The 21286-nt window shown below is 38.3% G+C and overlaps 1 protein-coding gene across 1 annotated transcript in view; it reads right to left on the bottom strand.

Annotated features, from left to right (window-relative positions):
* LOC120538832 (serine/threonine-protein kinase 10-like) overlaps nucleotides 1-21286 on the bottom strand; it is an 89738-nt gene that overhangs the window by 27542 nt on the left and 40910 nt on the right. Inside the window, exons 6-10 of the mRNA XM_039768356.1 lie at nucleotides 18645-18839; nucleotides 11351-11558; nucleotides 7666-9558; nucleotides 6467-6499; nucleotides 4590-4720 (exon numbers count right to left, since the gene is read on the bottom strand). Of these exons, the coding sequence (XP_039624290.1) occupies nucleotides 4590-4720; nucleotides 6467-6499; nucleotides 7666-9558; nucleotides 11351-11558; nucleotides 18645-18839 (2460 nt within the window). The remainder of the gene's footprint in view (nucleotides 1-4589; nucleotides 4721-6466; nucleotides 6500-7665; nucleotides 9559-11350; nucleotides 11559-18644; nucleotides 18840-21286) is intronic.

The following is a 21286-nucleotide window of genomic DNA, read 5'->3' as shown; positions in this document are numbered from 1 at the left end:
AACATTGTGCTCCCACAGCCACATTAAAAAGATGTCTTATTTCTGAAAATGCAGATCTGACTTAGGCACAGGTTTCAGTTCCAGGAACACAACTGTTATAAATGTTCAGGACTAACACAGTTCAGGAAAGACCAAACAGTAAGTTAACATGGTAACATTTTTCATTTATATTAATTAGTTTCTACTTTGGTCATGACATATTTGAACAAATCTGTATCCTCATATGTGATAGTTCTGTATTAAGTGAGTGGTATCATCTATTCTTGCATTTTACCTTGTAGTTTGTACTGCTGTATTGTATCATTGCATATAAGCAGCTCCAAATCTACCAAGTCAAATTACTGTACATTAAGTACTGCTGAATAAAAGTGATTCTCATTTTGAGGTGGCAATGATAGATTGGCCATCTAGTTCTGTGAAAGGGATAACTTGTGTTCTGTTTTCTGTGTTGTATTTATCCCATTTTTTGACAACCATTGCACTCTCTAAATCATCTTTCCCAAGATTTTTTCCATTTTTTTTCCCTACAAGGGTTTTTTTGGATTTTTTTCTTGTTTTCTTAGGGAGTCAAGGCTGGGTGAGCTGCTAAAAAACAGGGCCTATTAAAGCCCATTGAAGAATTTCTTGTGTGATTTTGGGCTATACAAGAAATAAATTATTGTTGTGTGCCAGCTACCCACATAGGCGAATTGGGATTTTCTTTTTTTGTTGTATAAGGTGCCACTAGTGTTTTATCAGCGTAAGGCATTCTTATTTCTTTTGCTTAAGCAACTAAAATTAGGAAAATGTATTTGGTTGGGAACATCTTTCAGAAGAAATATTGGCTGATTTTAAAACAATTATGCATATACAGTATATCTTTGCTATGTGATACAGTATCTGCCAAATAATGCAAAAAGTACATGACACGTGTTTCACCTACTGTACTCCCATCTTCATCTTGTCAGATTAGCAAACCAGCCGCCATGGCGCAATTTAAGAGGCTTCGCCTCAGGTGCTGACATCTGAGGTTTGTATCCCCTAAGGGTGTACACCTGAAGAGCACCAATAAGGGCGAAACACGAGTCGTGTACTCTTTGTATTGTCTGACAGAAACTGTATCACATATCTATGAGCTTCTTCTCGCAACTGAGAGGACGTGGAGGATGTCTATCAACTAGCTGACCAACCACAAACATTCCCTGGTAGGTAACCACCTAAATAATCAGACTGCAATTCAGAACTTCAGAACGGTTCTTAGAAGACAGCCAACATCATTTCCTCTTCAGGTTCTCAAGAACCCACCTCCTTCTGATGTAATTTGCGGTTCCCAGAATACTCTTCTTCCATTACATCACTTCCCATCTGCTGAATATATATGGCAACCAGTTTGTTTTGAGCTCATGTATGTAAAGACCATATCTAACCCAACTTTGGAACCCCAAACCTTTAACATCATTTTGTGCATTCTTTTATAATATTTACAAGGGACGTTCAAAAAGTTTACACATTTTTATATTTTTGTTGGAAATGGTGAAGGTGGGAGGAGTAGTAATTGGGCATTAAAATGTTGGTAAGACACTGGGAAAATTGCATCGCAAACGAAGGTGACTATTTAGAAAAGTGATGTCATTTGTTTTTTAATTCTTAATAAATAGAGTTTATAAAGTGCAGAAACCTTTTGAATGTCCCTCGTATATTATACAAAGAATATATATATATATATATATATATGAGGTGAGACACAAAAATAACCAGACCGAGCTTGGGGCTTTCCTGGAAAACCATCTGTAGGTCGGCAGGACGTGAATCATAGAACTATATCCCCTCCTACTCGCCCTCTCAACCGCCAACCGGCTGGGCATATCCTGTGAATAGCCCAGTCGGTAATTTGCACAATTGCTACATGAGTTGCCACTATAATATCTGGTGAAAAAAGCAAACAGTGAGAAAAGACAATGTTCACAATCATCCTCCCTATTCACCCGATGTAGCTCTCTGTGATTTTTACTTGTTCCCGAAAATCAAAAGTGACCTGAAGGGAACACATTTTTCTTCAATGGATGTAGTGAAGAAAAAAACGCAAGCCTGTTGAAGAGCCTCAAGCAAGAAGACTTCCAGCACTGTTTCAACCAATGGAAGATACGTATAGAGCAGTGTAGAGACCGGGAGGGGGAGTATATAGAAGGTGACATTGTTTAGAATACTGTAATTCATCACAGAAATATATGCTGTATTTTTTACCAATACGGTTATTTTTGTGTCTCACCTCAGTATATATATATATATATATATACTGTATATATATATATATAGTATATATATAATATATAAATGTAATATACATAGTTAAAAAATACTGTATGCATATTTTATACACTAGCATTCAAAAGTTTGAACACACACAAAAACTGATAACACTGAGCTGCATCATCTGTATGAAAATGTGCTATATAAATAAATGCTCCTGTTGTTTTTTCCAAGATATCATTAAATTTACTTAAAATACAGGAAAGACATTACTAGTGTTTCTAATGGCTACTGCTGCTTGAAATGATTTTTAATTCATCATTCCAATGTAACTGCAAAGACCTATTTTCAGCAGCAATTCCTTCAGTGGCCTAATAGTGAACTCCCTTAGTTTGTCCTTAATTCGTCATGTTTAAATGCTAAACGGTTATGAGATAATTTTTTCTTGCGGTAGCATCGCTGGAACATTCCTTTCAATAAAACAAGTAAATGGTCTCACTTGGTGTTGCAAGATACTGACATTCATAAAGCTCAGATCTGGGTTCAGAAATGGCCAAAATGACATGGCTTTCTCTAAAAGCACAGACTATTGTTGTTTTTCAAAATGAAGGTTACTCCATGTCACAGACTGCCAAGAAGTTAAAGATTTCATACAAAGGTATCTATTACTGCTTTAGAAGTTCAGGGTGAGCTGGATCTAACCAGGACAGAAAAAGATGGGGAAGGTCCAGATAGCAGAGGTGGGTAGTAACGAGTTACATTTAATCTGTTACATTTACTTGAGTAACTTTTAAAAAAAAAAAATTGTACTTCTACGAGTAGTTTTACTGCACCATACTTTTTTACTTTTACTTGAGTACATTTATGAAGTAACGCTACTCTTACTCCGCTACATTGAGCAACACTCGACTTTTTACTTTTTTCCATTTACACATTTATATACGCTATATATTTTAGTCAGAGAAAAGTCACCAGTACTGTACTGAATGACTGTTTCACTAATCAGACATGGCAACAATAATCACATGACTCTGTTTCACTAATCAGACGTAGCCATGCAATCACATGACCACACACAAACTTTCTGGGTCTGCAAAGTGTAAGAGACATTTTAGTCATACAGGGCTCCTGATCACTGCTAAATGGTCACAGCTTCACTGCAGGAACTTTGAGAGCCTGCTGAAGCTTAAACATCTCTTCACTGAATGAAGAACAAGTACGTTTTAACCAAACATGCACAGACAGTCATGGTAAAGTGAGAGTTCTTGTACGTGCACAAGCTACCTTGTTCTAATGTTATTTTCTATCAGCTGTGCTATTTGGAGGGCAAGTGCATATGCAGTATTATACTGTCAATGTACAGTGTATCTTGTCACTGTAAGTAGTTTGCACTGTTCAGACATACATGTTACCTACTGTAGGTATTGGCTTCAAAACCTTTGTTGTGAAAAACTGAAATTTGGAACTTTGTGTTATTTGTGCATCTTTATTTTGTAAAGATGTTATTTATTTTTACTCATTTTTTATTTTGTTATTTGGAAATAGCAGAATTTGCACATTATTTTATATTTTTGCCTGTCTTATTACATTTCTAAAAAATAAATCATTTATTATGATCAAACAGTTACTCGGTACTTCAGAAGTCTTTTCATCAAATACTGTTTAACTCTTACTTGAGTAGTTTTTTGGATGACTACTTTTTACTTCTACTTGAGTAATATTATTTTGAAGTAACGCTACTCTTACTTGAGTACAATTTTTGGCTACTCTACCCACCTCTGCCAGATAGGCAGCTGCATAAGAGGATAAGGACATCAGAGTCTGTCATTTGAGAAACAAACATCTTACAGGTCCTCAGTTGGCTTTTTCCTTAAATGTACATCAAATACCAGTGTCATCTGCAACAGTCATGTGTGAATAATAAATTAATAATCAGTCATTTCAAGCAGTAATAGCCATTGGTCCATTAGAATTGTATTCACTGTATTTTTAAATCAATGCAATGGTTCCTTGATAAAAATGGAATCAATTTCTATCCAAAAAGTGGACATTTCTGGGAGATTCCAAACTTTTGAACACTTAGCTATATATGGGGTTCAACAGTATCACATTTACATGCCTTTCTGTTATTCATGCTATATTACTAATACTATATCTAAAGCTCAAATCTAGGTTCAAAAATGACCAAAATGAAACAGCTTTCTGAATAGTAATTACTATTGTGTGATGGTATCTTAGAAGAAAGTGCAGGAATAAAGTGAAATTAATTCAATTGATAATATCAAAATGGCTGTGTATTGCTAGTTGGACTGGCAAAGTGTGACTTTCTAAATCAACTTGGTGCTCCGATGTCCTCTCACCTGATCCATCTCATTTGCTCTCCCTTCCTGTCATTTTCAAGGACAATTTTGGAGGTGGTGACACTCACTTCCTTCCCATTCACAACAAATTTCCGGGTCTTCTTCACAGTCTTCCTGTGTATTGTCCCCTCCTTTAAGATGAAGATAAAAAAAAATCACATATCAGTGCCTGATATCAATTTATAATTTGAATGAAGCAAATTGCAAAATGGCAAAAGAACGAATGGATGAGTTTAACGTTGAGGTAGAACTTGTAAGTTGTGTTACAAGATGCACTGCAGAGATACCTTGTCATCTGAAGAAAACAAAAATGAAATGGATCACCCATGTGGCCTAAAGTGGATTTAATTGTCATTCTTATTTCGATAATACAAGCAGCAGTAGGCACAAGGCAGGGTCAAGTTTCAAAAATGAGATAAGGAAGCCTGCACAGTGGGATTTAGTGAGTGCACTAGTTAGTTTGGTATGGTGCTTAGTGCTCTAGAATGGGTGTGCAGTGTCTGTCCTGGAGGGCCACAGTGGCTGCAGGTTTTTGTTCCAACCCATTTTATTCATCAGAAGTCAGTTACTGCTGATGAAGCACTTATTGCTCAAGTGACATTGTGATGCTTCATTTAAGGTCCACCACACTTAATTGCTTATTTTAATCACGCCTTGACAAACTGGTGAGGACGGTAGGCTCTATTGTAGGCACGGAGCTGGACAGTTTGCCATCCATGGCAGAGCGACAGGTGCTGAGCAGGCTCCTGTCAATCATGGAGAATCCACTGCATCCACTGAACAGAATCATCTCCAGACAGAGGAGCAGCTTCAGCGACAGACTGCTGTCACCGTCCTGCTCCACTGACAGACTGAGGAGATCGTTCTTCCTTCACACTATGAGACTCTTCAATTCCACCTGGGAAGGTGGGGTGTAAACGTTAACATTATACAAAGTTATTGTCTGTTTTACCTGCATTTTTATCACTCTTTAATTTAATATTTTTTTATCAGTAGGCTGCTACTGGAGTATGTGATTTTCCCCTTGGGATTAATAAAGTATCTATCTATCTATCTATCTATCTATCTATCTATCTATCTATCTATCTATCTATCTATCTAAACAGCTGCATTCAGTGTTTTAATGGCTCCTTATTAGCAATAAGATGCAAATGATAAAGGAGCCTGCAGTTCTCCATTTAACTTGTTTCCATTTACACCTGTGTGGATTCATTATGAACTATTTAGTTTAATAAAACACTTAAGAGAAAATGTGAAAGACTGAAAATTATACATTTTAGGCTTCAAATCATTTCGATGATATCCTTGGAAAGGAAAAAAATCGACTATATAAGAACTTAACATTGCAGACTAACAAGCCATGAAATTAAATAAGATCTGAAATTGGCAAGGATTGGTTTCTAATTAAGCAATTGGGTTGAAATGAAAACATGTAGCCACTGCAGCCCCCCAGAACTGATGTTGCCCACCCCTTCCTATAATGACCAGCAAATCACTAATATATGGAGTGGTGGATGAGAGAGCCAGAAAGATTTTTTTTATTGTGTTGATCAGATCTTTGAGATAAGCATTCATCCATCAGAACTTTACATATTCCCCAAAATATGGTACCCTACCCTGCAGCCCCTTCTTCAATCCATCCATACATCAATTTTCCAACTATCCTCATCTAATACTAGGCTGCAGGGAGCCAAAGCATATTCCAGCATCAACAAGAAACATTCTGGAGCCAACTCTGGACTGGGTCTCAAGTCCACCCCATGTCTAAAACTACCTCAAATATTTTGATTGTCAAAAAGAAAATGGAAAGAAATGTAATCAGATTAGGAACTTTGTCAGAAATGCTTCAGCTATTAGAGACATGAAAATGTACTCACCCCTTCAGACACTGCTTCAGATACTGCTGTTTTCTGGAAAAGGTAACAGAAATATCATTAAGAAAAGATGAATGAGCACATTTAGTAAGACCATCTTTGTGGGAAAGCCTGCACTGATGACCCCTGATACCATGTATGTGAAAACGTTTCAGCTGGAGGGTGAGTGTGAAGCCTGAGGAGGAGGTGAGGAAGGAAAAGGCAGGAAATTGACACAGAACTAATTTTTTTGTGTTAGGTAGGCTAAAACTGGAAGTTATTTTTTATTTTTGTCTATAATTTTGCTACTTTGTTTCTTGCCAAATTTCCCCCATCCTTATATCAAGAATTGCTTTGATAAATCATCTCTTTTTTATAATTTATGGTTCTCTGGAGTTTTTTCTGGATTCTTTGATATCAAGAACCCCCCCTACAATTTATGCTAGAAACAGTAGATACACTATACAATTAGATACAAAGGAAAAACTCACATAAAAGTAAAGATATCAAAGTAAATAACTAAAATAATAAAAGGTGTAAGAGATGGCCGGCAGCTCAACCCGGCCGGAATGCCCCGAGAATGGAAGGAAGGGGGAAGGCAGCTACTTTTGGACACTGCCTTCCCCAAGACACTAAATGGCAGCTCCCCTGGCGTATAGTGGTGCCCCAAAATCTTCACAGGGTGTCTTGGGACTTCTCAGCCATGTTGGGTGCCATGGGTGCCGCCAGGGGGTGCTGTGGAAGGACCGGGGGAGTCATGTTTCCTTTATAGCCTGGAAGTACTAGGAAGTCACGAGGACAGGAGCCCCGAAGCACTCCAGGGCTGATTAAAGAACTTTAGTTCTCTGTCTGACCCTGACTATTTAAAGAACTGCTGAAGACCCAGCAAGAGAGACAGAGTCGGGTGGAGGTGGACAAAGCTTTCTGGGAGGTGTGGAGGAGAAAATAGAGAGAGAGATTTGTTTATTGTGCTTATTAACGTGCTTGTTTACTGTGGCTGTGGTGCTGGGGGAGGACTATTGCAGAAGAAAAGAATTAAAAATACTTCTTCGTGCTTAAAACCTGTGTCCTGTGCATCTGTCTGTTGGGTTTAAAGGGGCAACAACGCCCCCTAGTGTCCACAAAGGATTAAATTCACTAGTTTTGTCAGCGCTTACATGTTTCCCAGCTATGCCACAGTTTCATAAAATTATGTGCCAGATGTTTTATTTTAAAAGTATTACCTTCAGATACAGCCCGGATTCATCTGTCATGGGCCCAGGGAAGTGTCCATTTTCATCAAGGCCCTTTTGTCCTTCTACTTTCCCTCCTGATTCAGGAGGGCAGTGGGATCCTTCTGGGTCCAAATGACCATTTTCAGTGAACCTTTCCTGAAATTCTTTGTTTTTCTCTTCTTCCTCTAGTTGGACTTCATTCTCCATGTTGACTGGAGCCTGACAGACAAAATTCACTCTTTTAACCAGCGTCTCTCCCTTTCCAGACCCATCTTCTAGGCAAGTTTCTCGTATATCTGTATGCTCCTCCTCTTGAGCCTCCTTTACTTTCAGGGGAATTCTGTCTGTATTTACTTTAACATTTAAAATGTCAGTAGGATCACATGTGTCTATCAGTTCTGTGATATCATTTTCAGTACTTTTGGTTACTTTGGAGATGTTTGGAGATTCAGCCATGCTCTTTGAGTTGTCCTGTGTTTCCTCATTATCTTCCTCCTCCTGATGATTGCTTTTCTTAAACTTTTTCTGGGTGACCATGCTCTCTGGCTCAGACTCAGCCTCCATTTCCCTTTTACGAATGCTTATCTTTGCTGGTGTGACTGCCTCCTCTGATGTCTGTCCTCTCTGCACTACCGAGCCTGTGCTATACCAGGTTGCCTTCATTTTACTCATTTCACCCTTTGCTCCCAAGTCAAGTTGGCTCTGCTGTCTAGATGCTGTCATCAAATCTTTATCTTGTTTATTGACTGCCAAGTTCAGGTAAGTCAGTCTGTTCAGTGTCCAGATTAAATCATGCTTTGCAAAAGAAATGTCAGGCAGAGACAATGGTTCCTCTTTAGCGTTGTCCTCACTGGAAGATCTGTCTGAATGAGAGATGCATTGGCCCTCAGCAGTGAAGCTTCCTTCATGGATGTCAGTGGCCTCCCCAATAGGACAGCTACTCTGTGGTAGTCCTTCTTCTTGAACCACCACGGAGGGATCTTCCATTGCTGACCTTGGGGTTTCCTCTGTGCTTTCTCCATTGCTTGATTGGGATAAAGAAATGGATTTTTCTTTGACTTCTGTCTGTAGCACATGGTCATTGGCCTCAGAATTAAGGTCATCCATCTTATTATTTGTTTGTGCCTCTTTACTCTCTGTCTCGGAGCTTTCATCTTTTGAGACCTGATCAGGTACTTGCATTGTGCAGCTCATTAAGCCATCTGTATGGCCAGGTCTTAACTCTGCTGTTATTTCCTCTGAAGTGGTTAGGGTGGCCTCCTCTGGTGTCTCTGGCAGTAAAGCTTTGTAGCTTTGTTCTTGGTCGGACAACTCAATAGTGGCCTTACAGATGTCTGGGTATTGGCCAATGTTTTCTTTCATTTCGGACAACTCAATAGTGGCCTTACAGATGTCTGGGTATTGGCCAATGTTTTCTTTCATTTCGGGGACATCAGCCTCTATTTTACAGGTCAATTCTTCAGCAGCATGTGCTTTCCAGTAGTAAGATTTGCATTTCTGCCATCTTCCCGAAGACTTTCGCAGGAAGGATATGGGATCTGAACGCCGCCACAGCTTCTTTAAACTTGCCAATGGAAGGCCAGTTTCTTGTGGAGTCGTATTGCTCTCCTTTAAGCTGGGCTCATTTTTTTCTTCTTGTTGTTCTGTCTGATCTGTTTCAGCTGTGTCAAGGAGTACTAAATGTTTGGCCTCCATATCTGTACATGTGCAACCAGCATCGGATGGGTTGGTAATTGTCCCAGTTTCTTGGATTTTTGGGCCATCCTGCACCTCCAGGACCATTTCAACATTCACAGCATCTTTACTGGACTCAGAGTTTTGTTGGTCTGCCATCTCTGTTAAGGATTCTTCAAGACTTTCATCTCTGAGATTAGCGACACAAGGCTCACAGTTGGAAGTGATCTAGGTTTAAGTCAATAGAGAAATAAAAAAAATCTTAAGTAATGTATATTTACTTTTATTTTAAATATTTTATATAATTTTCTGGCCTCAGAAATCTAAGTATATACAGTATTTAAATAAACTGTTACTTTGTTGTGTCCTTATATTCAAAGAAATATTCAAAATGAAACAGTAATATGTCAATATACAGTTTTGTTTTTTTACCTAATACAATATATCGTTTTCACCAATTACTTATCAAGATCTGAGGTGAATGTTTTTGTGCAAATTTTGCCATTTTACTCCATTATTTTTGTGCTTGTTTGGACCCTTTACTTCTTTTTCTTTATGTTTTGGTGCTCACAGCATTATGAACCCACCAAAGTTGCTATTTTGTCACCATTATCATTATATGCATGCATGGATTCCAACAGGTAACATCACAGTCAACGTTTTATTTAAAGCTGGTGGCAAGAAGAACAGGTTGTGAAGGAATTGCTCCTATTGCAAAGAACTTCTAGTGGTTGTGTATGTCAGATTTGCTGACTGATGATCAAGTCACCCAGCCACATCAGTTTACATGACTGTCAGGTTTAGCGATTGTGTGCTGACCTTCCAGAATGGTCGCATTCACCTCTTTTTGTGATAGACAATAGCACTCTATCTTTTGGAGATGGCAGTGGACAAAGGGTTAACAGGTATGGGAAGTTCAGTCGCAATCTCTTTTTCTTTTCTTTTTCTCTTTTTTCCATTCTGGTATGTAAAACACGAAACATCAGACAGACTCCTCTTCTATTTGCAAGGTCCAAAATTTCCATGTTCCTTATCACTCGTCACTGTCTTACTTGTACTTCCAGATGAGTATTCATTGTTTGTCAGGTCTTAGGCCACCTCTACAACTAAAGAACGAGTCGTGGACTAGTTGGACTGACTTGCTGGGCATGTCACATTACATGGCTGGCTTTCATGGGAGTAGACCATGGACTGCCACAAACTCACTACAATTATATGAGTAAAAACAATGAGTGAAAAGTCGCCAAGCGTAACATGGCCCTGAGTTTGAAAATAATAATTTAGCACTTGGGAGAAAAGTTTTCTGACATTGGTAAGCTCATTGGTGTGCTTCATAGAAAGGTTTAAGACATATGGAAATCTACAGCAGGTGTGAAACTAAGGCATATGCACCACAGAGAGAACAGGGTCTGAGGAGCACAGTGGTTGGAGTACATGGTTTACTCAGATGTGAAGCGTCCATGAAATCTGGCATGGGTGATACTGTATCTAAATGGATTCAGGATCAAGCGTTTGGAAGGGGCACTGTATGGTCCTAGAATTAAAAAACATAGTTTTTAAGTAGATTATCAGAATATAAGACATAGTCTAAATACACAGTAAGATCGTAAACAGGAAATTGAGCAGCACTTTCAGAACCAAAAATCATTAAGCTGAAATGAAAATCAAACAGGAACTAGCTGAAGCCACTAACATAAAGGGGACCAGAGGTTAAGTAAACGCTAAATGCTTTTAGGGGATATAGCCACACACTTAGATAGAAAATGGCTATTTTTGTAATGAGCACTAAGGTTGCGATCTGCATGACCACATCCATAACAACCGTCTAGCATCATCACAACTAAGTCGCTAAATGGCATCTAAAAACTAACAATAAAATTCAACGTTAAGAAATACATTTCAAAAATGTTAAAAAGAAATAAATACCTTTGAGAAGGGAAAATGCTAATTAATAAGATGAAGAAAATGAAAGAATGAAGCCATCTCATAATAAATACAGGTCAGGTGTGCTAATACATACAAGGGTATCATCCGCCTCTTCCTCACACTGCTCCTCTTCTTCAAATTCTTCCATCACCTCAGCTTTGGCCTCAGCAATGAGCTCTAGGAGAGGTCCATTCCCATTCACACTGGACACAAAGGAGTGTTCCAGCAGCTGCTTGGCTGTCCACCTCAAGTCTGCGTTCTTCTGAAGTACTTTCTTCAGGAAGTCTTTAAAATCTGCAGACCTGCAGGTCAAGAAGAACACAACAAGAATTCAGCAAAAAGAAAAGAAGTTTTTATCAATGTGTCCACTCTGCACCTTTTATTTATTCTTTGTGCGTTTTTCTTGTCACTGAACATACATTATAATGTTATGAAAAGTTTGGATGAAGATGTGTGTTTGGAAATATCTTTAAGAAAAGAATATTAATCGATAACGAACACCAATAAGTGTACAGCACAAGGAATAAGGATTTATGTGTTTAATGTTGATGGCTTTGCATGGGAGTTTGTGGGACTTTGAAGGTCATTTTAAGTCAGACATGAAGACGGTTCACTGAAGTCAGGGTGAGGCTTTTGTCTTTTAATTGCTTTGAAGACAATTGTTAAATTCTGAATTGGGGGAAGGATGGCATGTCGAGGAATGACATGGAAATTGTATGTAAATAATATCAATTTTGTTTTATTTTCTTATTTTCATTCATATTTCATTTTTTTTGTTTATGCTTCTTTTGTTGAGCGTTTCGAGTCTGAAATCACTGATTTCCTTGACTTGTTACAGGGTTTGTTAGAGATTTTGGCAGACTTGTTGTATGAATTTATCTGATCTTTGGTAAGAGAAAAGTTGAAACCAACAAGGGACTGATTTTCTTCAGTAACTTATTTACTTATATCATTTACTTGATTTTGGACTATAGCAACACTAGAGTTTTGCTATGGTATTTAATACTCACTATTGATCTCTTCTCCTTGATATCCTAATAATGCCTAAGGTTTTATTCTTTTTCTCCTTAAGGTTCTTAGCTAGTCTCCATTATTCTAAATTATACCACTATAGACTATTGTTTGTTATGGCCAGATCTAAATTGTGGCAGGATAATGAAAAATTATTATTATTCACATCTAAGGATACACCTTTTACTATCTATCATCACCCAATCTGTTTATTACTTTTGGCCATGTCTTTCACACAAATCAATATTTTGGCAATCAATGGTTCCAAATATCCCCAAGACCTCTGCTATTTAGAATTGTTGTAGTGTGAATTTTGTATATAAATTGATATTTGTTTGCCTTTATTTGTAAGTCAGACAAAGCAAATGTAATATTAGTGTTTTATTTTATTGATATACTTTCATGTCTAATCCAAGAGTCTTTAGGACTGATTCAGAAAGTGAATTTGGGGAGAAACGACTAAACCAGTTTGGCCAGTGATTCTCTGCAGGACTCTCTCAATCAACCCCCACAGGAAAGCCAAACTACCTAGCTGGCAAACTTCACTCAGCAAATGGTCTTTGGGGGAAGGTATGAAAATAAGCCAGTAAGTGAGTGAGGTGTCACACCAGAATTGACCTAAAGTTGGCTGTTTGGTTTTGAATCAGAAGCCATTCTGTTTCATAATGCACTATTGGCCATAGGATTTGAATTGAAAATGTATAAATGTGCCTCCTTTACCTCTCTCTCTCTCACACACCATCACAATGAAGGAACATCTCACACGCTTGAACTGAAAAGAAGACCACAATGAAAAGCACAACTCGGCAGCCATATTGAGACAGGCATGCGGCCTTTCCTGAAGAAAGCCATAAAATGATGACTTAACTAGAGACATTTAAATTTGTATAAGTGCTACAACTTGATGGACTTCATTTTCCAGCTGCCCTGAAGGGTATTGCCCTCATTGGATGTCTGCAATGGGTGCAGGCGCTGCTTGGGACAAGAAGAGCTGGCGGGAACTTTAAAAGAGAGCCAGCTAAACAGAGAAGGAGCATCATTGTTTTTTGTCATCACTGTTGCCGTTTGCCTGTGTGGATATTATGTGGTTCTCCTGCATTACTGTTGTTTTGGATTTAAGTTTTGTCTCATGCCCATCAGCATTGTCTTCGTCAGAAGGAGCGCTCCCACGAATCTCAACACGAAATGCTTAAGAAACGGTAGGACAAGCTTTATATTCACCTCTACAGTTTACAGGATCTGTCGTCCAAACCCCCCCCCCACCACCACCCCAGCTTCATTTGCATCCGTTGTGTGGGACTGATTCATGGATATTGTTGTAAGTGTTTTTGTTGTGCATTGAATTTGTTATCGCCAAAGGGAAAGGGGAGGGTTTTCTGATTTTTAGTTGTTTATATTTGATTTCCTTTTAATATATTATTCATTTGTTTATTTGATTTAGTGGATTTGTGGATGTCTATGAGTGAGAGTGGATTGAGCCAAGGATGGGTGTGTTCCTGGAATCCCCACCAAAAAAATAAATAAATCACCGTCCCATTGATGGTGTGAATCTGAGCGTCACCGGACCGCTACAAAGTAACTAACAAGTGTGCCACCTGAAGCTACACATCAGCATTTATCAGGTTGTATGGTTGCCAATATTCGAATGTACTTTGCTTATTGTTATTATTTTACAAATAATATCAATAATTTATTATTTAAAGTTGTAACTTAACTCCTGCTTGTGTTTTACTCTATGTAATTACCCTAGGTTATAGATGTAGAAGAGAAGGTGTGCAGAAGTTATAAAGTATAATACCTTATAAACAGTGGTAAGTCTATGGGATTTGAGGCATTCTGACAAATACTACACAATAAAGAATACAAAAGAGGAAAGCACAGTAATGTAGAACTTTACCAAGACAAAACAAGAATAGACCCCAATTCCAAGTCTATTGCTATACTTGCTTCTCTCCTTTCTTGTTTTTTTCACCTTGTTCTTTATTTAGGTTTTTCTTATTTGTAAACTGGCTTTCACTCTCAGTATAAACCTGACCTCAGGGCTAAAGGTTCTTCAATCACTGCTTCCTGTCAAATTACATGCTATTCCAGCAAACGTTCCTGACTAGAAATTTTAGTTCTCAAGTATCTCAGGGATATCCAGATGGTACAAACTGAGACAGAGATATGGATCACTTGGGTGGGAGAAAGCAGCATTGCTCCCCTTGGATGCTGGAGGATAAGCAAACCAGCAGATACCAAAATGAGATGTGAAGATCATTAGGAAAGATTAAAGGATTGATTAGCCAATAAAATACTGCACATAGCCCTACTGCGATAAGAGAAATGATTAAACTGTCCTGGAGATGCTGCTTTCTCTGGATAACTGAAGGCTCTGAGTGAATGAACACCTACAGTAGAGCCCATAGACAGTACTCTAGTCTGGAATCCATGATGTACAAGTAATAATAATTTCGGGGCTTGACCAGAAATTCATCTGAGACAGTGTTTAAAGTCACCATAAACCCAAAGGTTCATGAGCCTTCATTTGCAAGGAAATATGAGGCAGGTTTCTTAAACTTGGTGTTCCGAAACACAAATGTCTTAAAATTACCTCAAAATGCCTTCTAGAGGAGGAAAAGCCATCATAACCCTGCTAGTCACAAAAGGGCAAACACAGGATCTTCATCAATAAAAGATTAATTTTCAGCACAAATGCTGAACTAAGTTTAGATGGGAACAAAAGGCAAAATGAGTTGTCTGAAAAAACAAGGCAATCCAAGACAAAGAAGTTCCAAAACACAAATACCCAGTGAGCACAGTGGTCAAAATCCAGAAAATCAATAATCAAAAAGAAGCAATAAATCACCAGAAAAGTCACTATTGCTAGCAGATGCAAATGAACTGCGACGGACTATGGGTTTTCCCGACCTTTATTAGTCCTTGAGAGTGATAATCAGATGGCACTGCCTCTTGGGGAACCACTCACAAAACACATTAAACATAGCAGAAGATACATAGACACATAGACATTAAATGATTAACAATCTTAACATAAACAAAATAATAAAAAATGAACCAAAAAGAGGCATTTGAACCCCAGCCGCTAGAGCCCTGTCAGAAACATGACAGTAGGGGCTCAGCTCATCATGAATCTGGAATATGACAGATGTTTGCTTACTTTTTTTTCTCCTTCAATTTCTTTCTCTATTTGTTTAGATTTTTATGTAATCTTTGTGGTATGGGAGTTTATTATATTACTTTAATTTTGAGAATTGTTTTTTATTAAGGAGGTAACATTTCAGTATGTATAATTTGCTATCTTGGTTTACAGATGCACAACACTGTTTTGAGTTTCAGTGGTTAGGGAGTGAGGATGGGTTCCTAGGATTGTCTAAGTGTTTGGACTATACAGTATAAAAGTCATATCAAAAGAGTTGAGCAAGTATTATTACAACATTTGGAGGTATTCTTGACAATGATTCTTTGGGTTTCATTTGGCTTTGGTGTACGTATCTTTTGCTCTTCCATGTTTTCACTTTTGCCAGTTGTGTGACTTCATTTTAGGTTTCGTCTATCTTCTGGTCCTGTAAACATCTTCCCATTTTCTGCTTTGGCAGTCAGTACATGACTATTGTAAGGAAGAGACATCAGTGCCTTGTGGTACTTTGAAGGAGGCCAGTGATTGAAACATTACATCTAACAGACAGAGATCAACCCTTGTTAAAGTAGGCCTAGAAAACCAGCAAGGGTTTTTTTTTTTTTTTGCTTAATGCATTTTATTGGTCCTTTGCTTCTTCCTTTGTTTATCGTTCACTTAGTTTGAGTTATTTAATAACATGAATATTTTTATATGATTGCCTTCTTGGCATCACTCTAGACAAGAGATTCATTATTCAAGGCAGGGCTGACAGCAGAGAAAATTAAACTCATTTTAGTTGGCAATGGAGGAAGTAATTTATTTACCTATGTCGCTGAGAAAATCCCCGAGAATGCTAATGCTTATGCTTAGAGTATTATGGAGATGTTCTGTTAGGTTTATGAACTAAACATATGATTGTTCCACTATTCTAAACTTTGCTGATGACTTACCACATCCGACTCCTTTCTTTCATGCTTCATCCAGTAAAGCCTTTCAGATGCCCACAGTATTTTTTTTCTGGGATTCCAGAGTATCCAAAGTTCCACTACACACCTCCCACCCAACACGTTGGTATCTCGTACATTGCGTGACTTTGTCATCCTCCATAGGTCAGTTTGTGATATTCCACTTGTCTCAACACTCCAGTTTGGACTTGAAAGCATTCACATTTGTCTTGCAGTACTGCTTTACACATTTAAACCATTTAAAGCTGACTTCTTTATAGATATTCATTCTCTTGTGATGTCAATCATCTCCTGATTAGATTTACTTTGTTCTTTGGCATTTTGATTTGTCACCTGGGTATTTGGCTGTACGCAAAGTCTTCTTTATTTTTTTTTTATAAAAATGTATTTATTTATTTTTTGATTTGCCGGGTTATTTTTGTGGTTGTTGTGTTGTATTTTTACTCGCTTTGCAATGGAATGGCCTGCACTGGATTGATTAAAGTCAAGCACACTTAAGTTATTAAATTAAATCTAATGATTTTTCTTACACTCATATAAGTTCTCACACATTCCTGTTTATCATGGCATCGGAGAGTGGTAAAAGCATGGTTGGTCACAGGAGTAAGGGTGGTGACATGTTGCCAAGTTGGCCATGCAAGGAAGAATTTCCCCGCACTCTGCACATGTAACAGTACTACTACAACTACATAAGAAATTTGACAAATGAGAGGAGACAAAACAAGAGGATAAACTATTTAGTTAATAGATAATTTGTCCCAATATCTCATTCAGAATTTCTTCTTAAAGCCAGTACTATAAACTACTACTAATTGGACCTGTCATGTTGAGTTCTGAATTGACCACATGGATGGAATTTGACAGTCATCTGTCTGTTAATCAGGTGTGAAACACATATGGCATTAAAGCTTCCTTACGAATAGTAAAGCATCCCGCATATTGTCCTAGATTGTCATATCTGTCCAAGAACCTAGTGCCAAAATAATTTAGCAGTCAAAAAATAAATAGAGAAAGCTATGCTTCTCAACACTGGACAAGGAAGTTGTCAAGTCTGCCAACAAGGTGAAGGAGTAATGGAGTTCAGGGTCCAAAGGTAATGCAGAAGTTCAGGCGTTCTCAGTCCTAGGCCTACAGAGGGATGCAGTCATTGCAGGCTTTTTATTGTTAAGGACAATCTCCTAATTAGAAAGTACATCTTTCTGTGTAGGACATGACACTTACAGTAATTAGATGTTCTGTTCTTTATCCTTCACAAATTCCTTCTAGCCCGTATCTGCATGTTTTTAGAAAATCAACAAAATAAGGTTTGTGAAAAGGAGTAAATTTGATCCCTTGTATTCTTTTAGTAAGTGAACCCCTGGGATGGGTTCGTACGGTGTGCACAACTTCAAGACACCTATTAGTTTACTTTGTACAAAATATGGTCTGTAAAATTTCCTAAAAATGAGGGCAAAAATAGGGGGAATCAGCAACAGCTTGATATTTGGCATAACTAGACATCAAAACAAGTCAAACGATAAATTATATTTGGGAGTTTTCTCATACTGGTGAGTCAAGAGGTTAGACAAAAAAAAATTGAGTGATTTCTAAACATTCATAAGTAGCTCTAATAAGTAGTTTCCCAAGAGATTTGTGTGTGGCATCCTAATGACCAGTAGGCCCAAAGTTGTTGGAATACAAAAGTGAAGTTGCTCCATTGATATTGTAAGTAAATGTGCACAAACATTATTAGTTGTGTGATTAGGGTGTAGCTGTCTTTCCCGAAGATCTGAGTCGAAATTGGGAGTCTTAATAGACAGTATAGTGTAAAAACAAATGCTTATTTATCAGAACTATGGTGATACTGCCACTTCAAAACCTAGATTCTACACATGGTCCATCCTTTTACACAATGCCTTGCTCTAATTCTGTACATCTTGAATTATTACTAGTTAACAATAAGATTTATTATGAATGATGTAAAGCCAAACCACACTGTACAAAAAAAAACAATAGACTGCATCATGGCCTCCACTGTCCCATCCCCAAACCCATGGCTGCACTAATACAACAAGCACTGTGCTCTCCTTTGCTATCTATGGCAGTGTTGTAATAGCACCGTCATGCCCTTCAACCCTATGAAACTGCTGCAGCACACACAGCACCCCTTTTCATGCTCCCGTAATTAAGCAGAAAGACAATGAAGGTAACATTTCACTTTCCATAATCACGTGCCTGAGTCCGATTTTAAAAATGGCCAGTGCTGAACAGGGGACGAGCAGTAGGAAGTAAAAAGACATAAAGGCGCTTACCATAGATGTGGCAGTTTCAAGGATGGGGGTTCAGACTTGGTGATCTTCAACAGCACTCTCATGGGGTTGAGCTCATGGAATGGTGGCTCCATTTCTGCTGCCTCAATTAGAGTGATCCCCAGGGACCAGATGTCAGCCTTGGTAGTGTAAGGAATATCTTTTGATGTCTCACACTGGATCACCTCGGGGGCCATCCTGATCAAAGTGAAGTAAATATTTATTAGATGAAAATTTTAGACAATCTAACCTTTGCCTTAAGAGGAATGCAAAGGCAGTGCCTAGAGTTTTAGCTGCACAGGAAATCCAACTTGCGAAAGATGACACTGTGGTGTCCAAAGTGACACCCAACAAGAATGGTGAGGTTACATGCTCTTTCTTGTGTTTAAACGTATTCTCTTTTGTGTGCTCCAGTTTTGCTCTCATGTCCCACAGGCAAGCAGGCAAGGATAATTTGTGATTTAAAATTGAAAGGATATGGATGTTGGAATGAGCATGAGTGTGTTCAACAGCGGCCCAATGGCCCAGTCCAGGGCTGCTGATGTACGTTCTGTTCCTTAGGACTCTTAAAAAAATAATCTTTGTGCTATAATAACATATTGTAGTCCACACGATCCAAGGGTCTGCCTAGAACCTTGTTGGAGATGTTGTATGAGCAAGCAGCATTAACATAAATAAAAGATGAAGATGGGCATTATAGCAGAGATTTTGAAAATATGAAACAAAATGCATTTACATGTGTTAGTCGTTACTAGTTAACCAACTGATCATCATCTCCATCTCATCCTGGGGCCACACTGTGTTCCAGAGAATTCAGTGGCCTCACATATTGCCATTTCATCTTTTTTTCATCACTGTCAACATATGGGGCTGTTAATGTACACATCATGACAAAAAAATTCAAACTAGAGGGAATTTAACAAGACTCTCCAGGTGTCTTATTTATTTGAGAATATCAATATCAACTAAAAACTTTTTGTGAACTTTCAAAATGCCAAAGACCTTTGCAAAAGGGCAAAATCATTTACATTTACATATTTAGTTGATGCTTTTATCCAAGGTGACCTACAACATTGGAGATACAACTGGTTATGTTTGTTTTCTTTTCTTTTTGTTTCATTCTTATTTTGCAGCTTCCTGAAAATTACATTATGCTGGCTAGACCCAGGTCACATACTAGTTGGTCACTCACATAGACAGTAACCCAGATGCCAATCAAATGGCACTGTTTTATTGCACAAAGTGGAAAATACCACAGAATGAGAGGATGTGGGAAGAAGTTGTTGAGTTCACATGGAGAACTGAAGGCAGATCTCTTAGAAATTCACATTCCCCTTTATGGCTGCAGCAGCTGCAGCACTAATAATAGTAATAATAATAATAAATTCATTACATTTATATAGCACCTTTCAAAGTGGGGAGCCACTTCAACCACCACTAATGTTTAGCAACCACCTGGATGATGTGACAACAGCCATTATGCACTCACCACACGTTAGCTATTAGGTGGTGAAGGGGCGAGAATTAGTTAACCAATCATAAACGGGAGATGATTAGGGGCCAAAATAACCTGTCTTTAATGTTTTCACTCAGTCCTCTAAGAAGTCCTCATACCATACCTCACATTACTGTCATCCATGTATTCATTTGAAGAACCTGCCTTTTCTTGTGTATTTCCAGGTTTCAGTGAGTACAAGAGGGAAAGCAACCTTGGACAATACACCAACCACGGATGGGACACACTCATATATTCGCTCAAATTGGGTTTATGTAAACATATCGATTAATCTAGGATGGGATATAAACCAGAGCAGTTGGAAAAAATACATTTGGATGGGAAACACATAAATGTTATACAAACAGTAACCTGGATGGAGTTTGAGTTCATTGTCCTGTGACAAGCAGCAGTGCTACTACACTCTCAATGTTTGACATGGTCGACCACTAGATCGTCTTTGCCATCTTGGCATCACTGGGACTTCCTTTGAGTAGTATGAGTCCCACCTTTTAGGCAGATCCTACCATGTGTCCCGGAGATATGTCAAAAGTATACTAGGCTATCACCAGGATGTCCCAAGGATCAGTGCAGAGTCCTCTCCTTTCCTCATTATTTACCTCGTCACTAATCCCTATCATCCTGTTCCATGGTGTCTCTTATTAGCGCCATGCTGAAGATGTGCAGCTCTAACTGTTTTTTCAGCCAGAGCACCACACAGTATCATATATCTCACTAATATTGCAACCTGGATAAAGGGACACCATCTTCAGGTCAACCTGGCAAAGACAGAGCTTCTTGTTATTGTAGCTAATCCGTCAATTTAACACTTCATCATTGTTCAGCTTGGCTAATTATCACTAACAATTACCAAGTCAGTTCTCAATCTTGGGGTGATAATCGAAGACCAGTTGCCCTTCAGGGACCATGTAACTATAGTTTCTCAGTCTTGCAGATTCAAGTTATACATCATTTGCAAGATCAGACCATATTTGACAGAGTAAGTGCAAATGTTAAATGAAAAAGAAATGGACTTGCCACTAATGACTCAGAGTCCTGCCACATGCAAAAGTTCGCTGATGACACTGCTATTGTGGGCTGCATCAGGAGTGGGCAGGAGGAGGAGTACAGGAAGCTAATCAAAGACTTT

Source organism: Polypterus senegalus, chromosome 11 (genome assembly GCF_016835505.1).
Source record: "Polypterus senegalus isolate Bchr_013 chromosome 11, ASM1683550v1, whole genome shotgun sequence".
NCBI classification, from domain to species: Eukaryota; Metazoa; Chordata; class Cladistia; order Polypteriformes; family Polypteridae; genus Polypterus; species Polypterus senegalus.
This window is presented reverse-complemented; position numbering and strand designations above follow the sequence as displayed.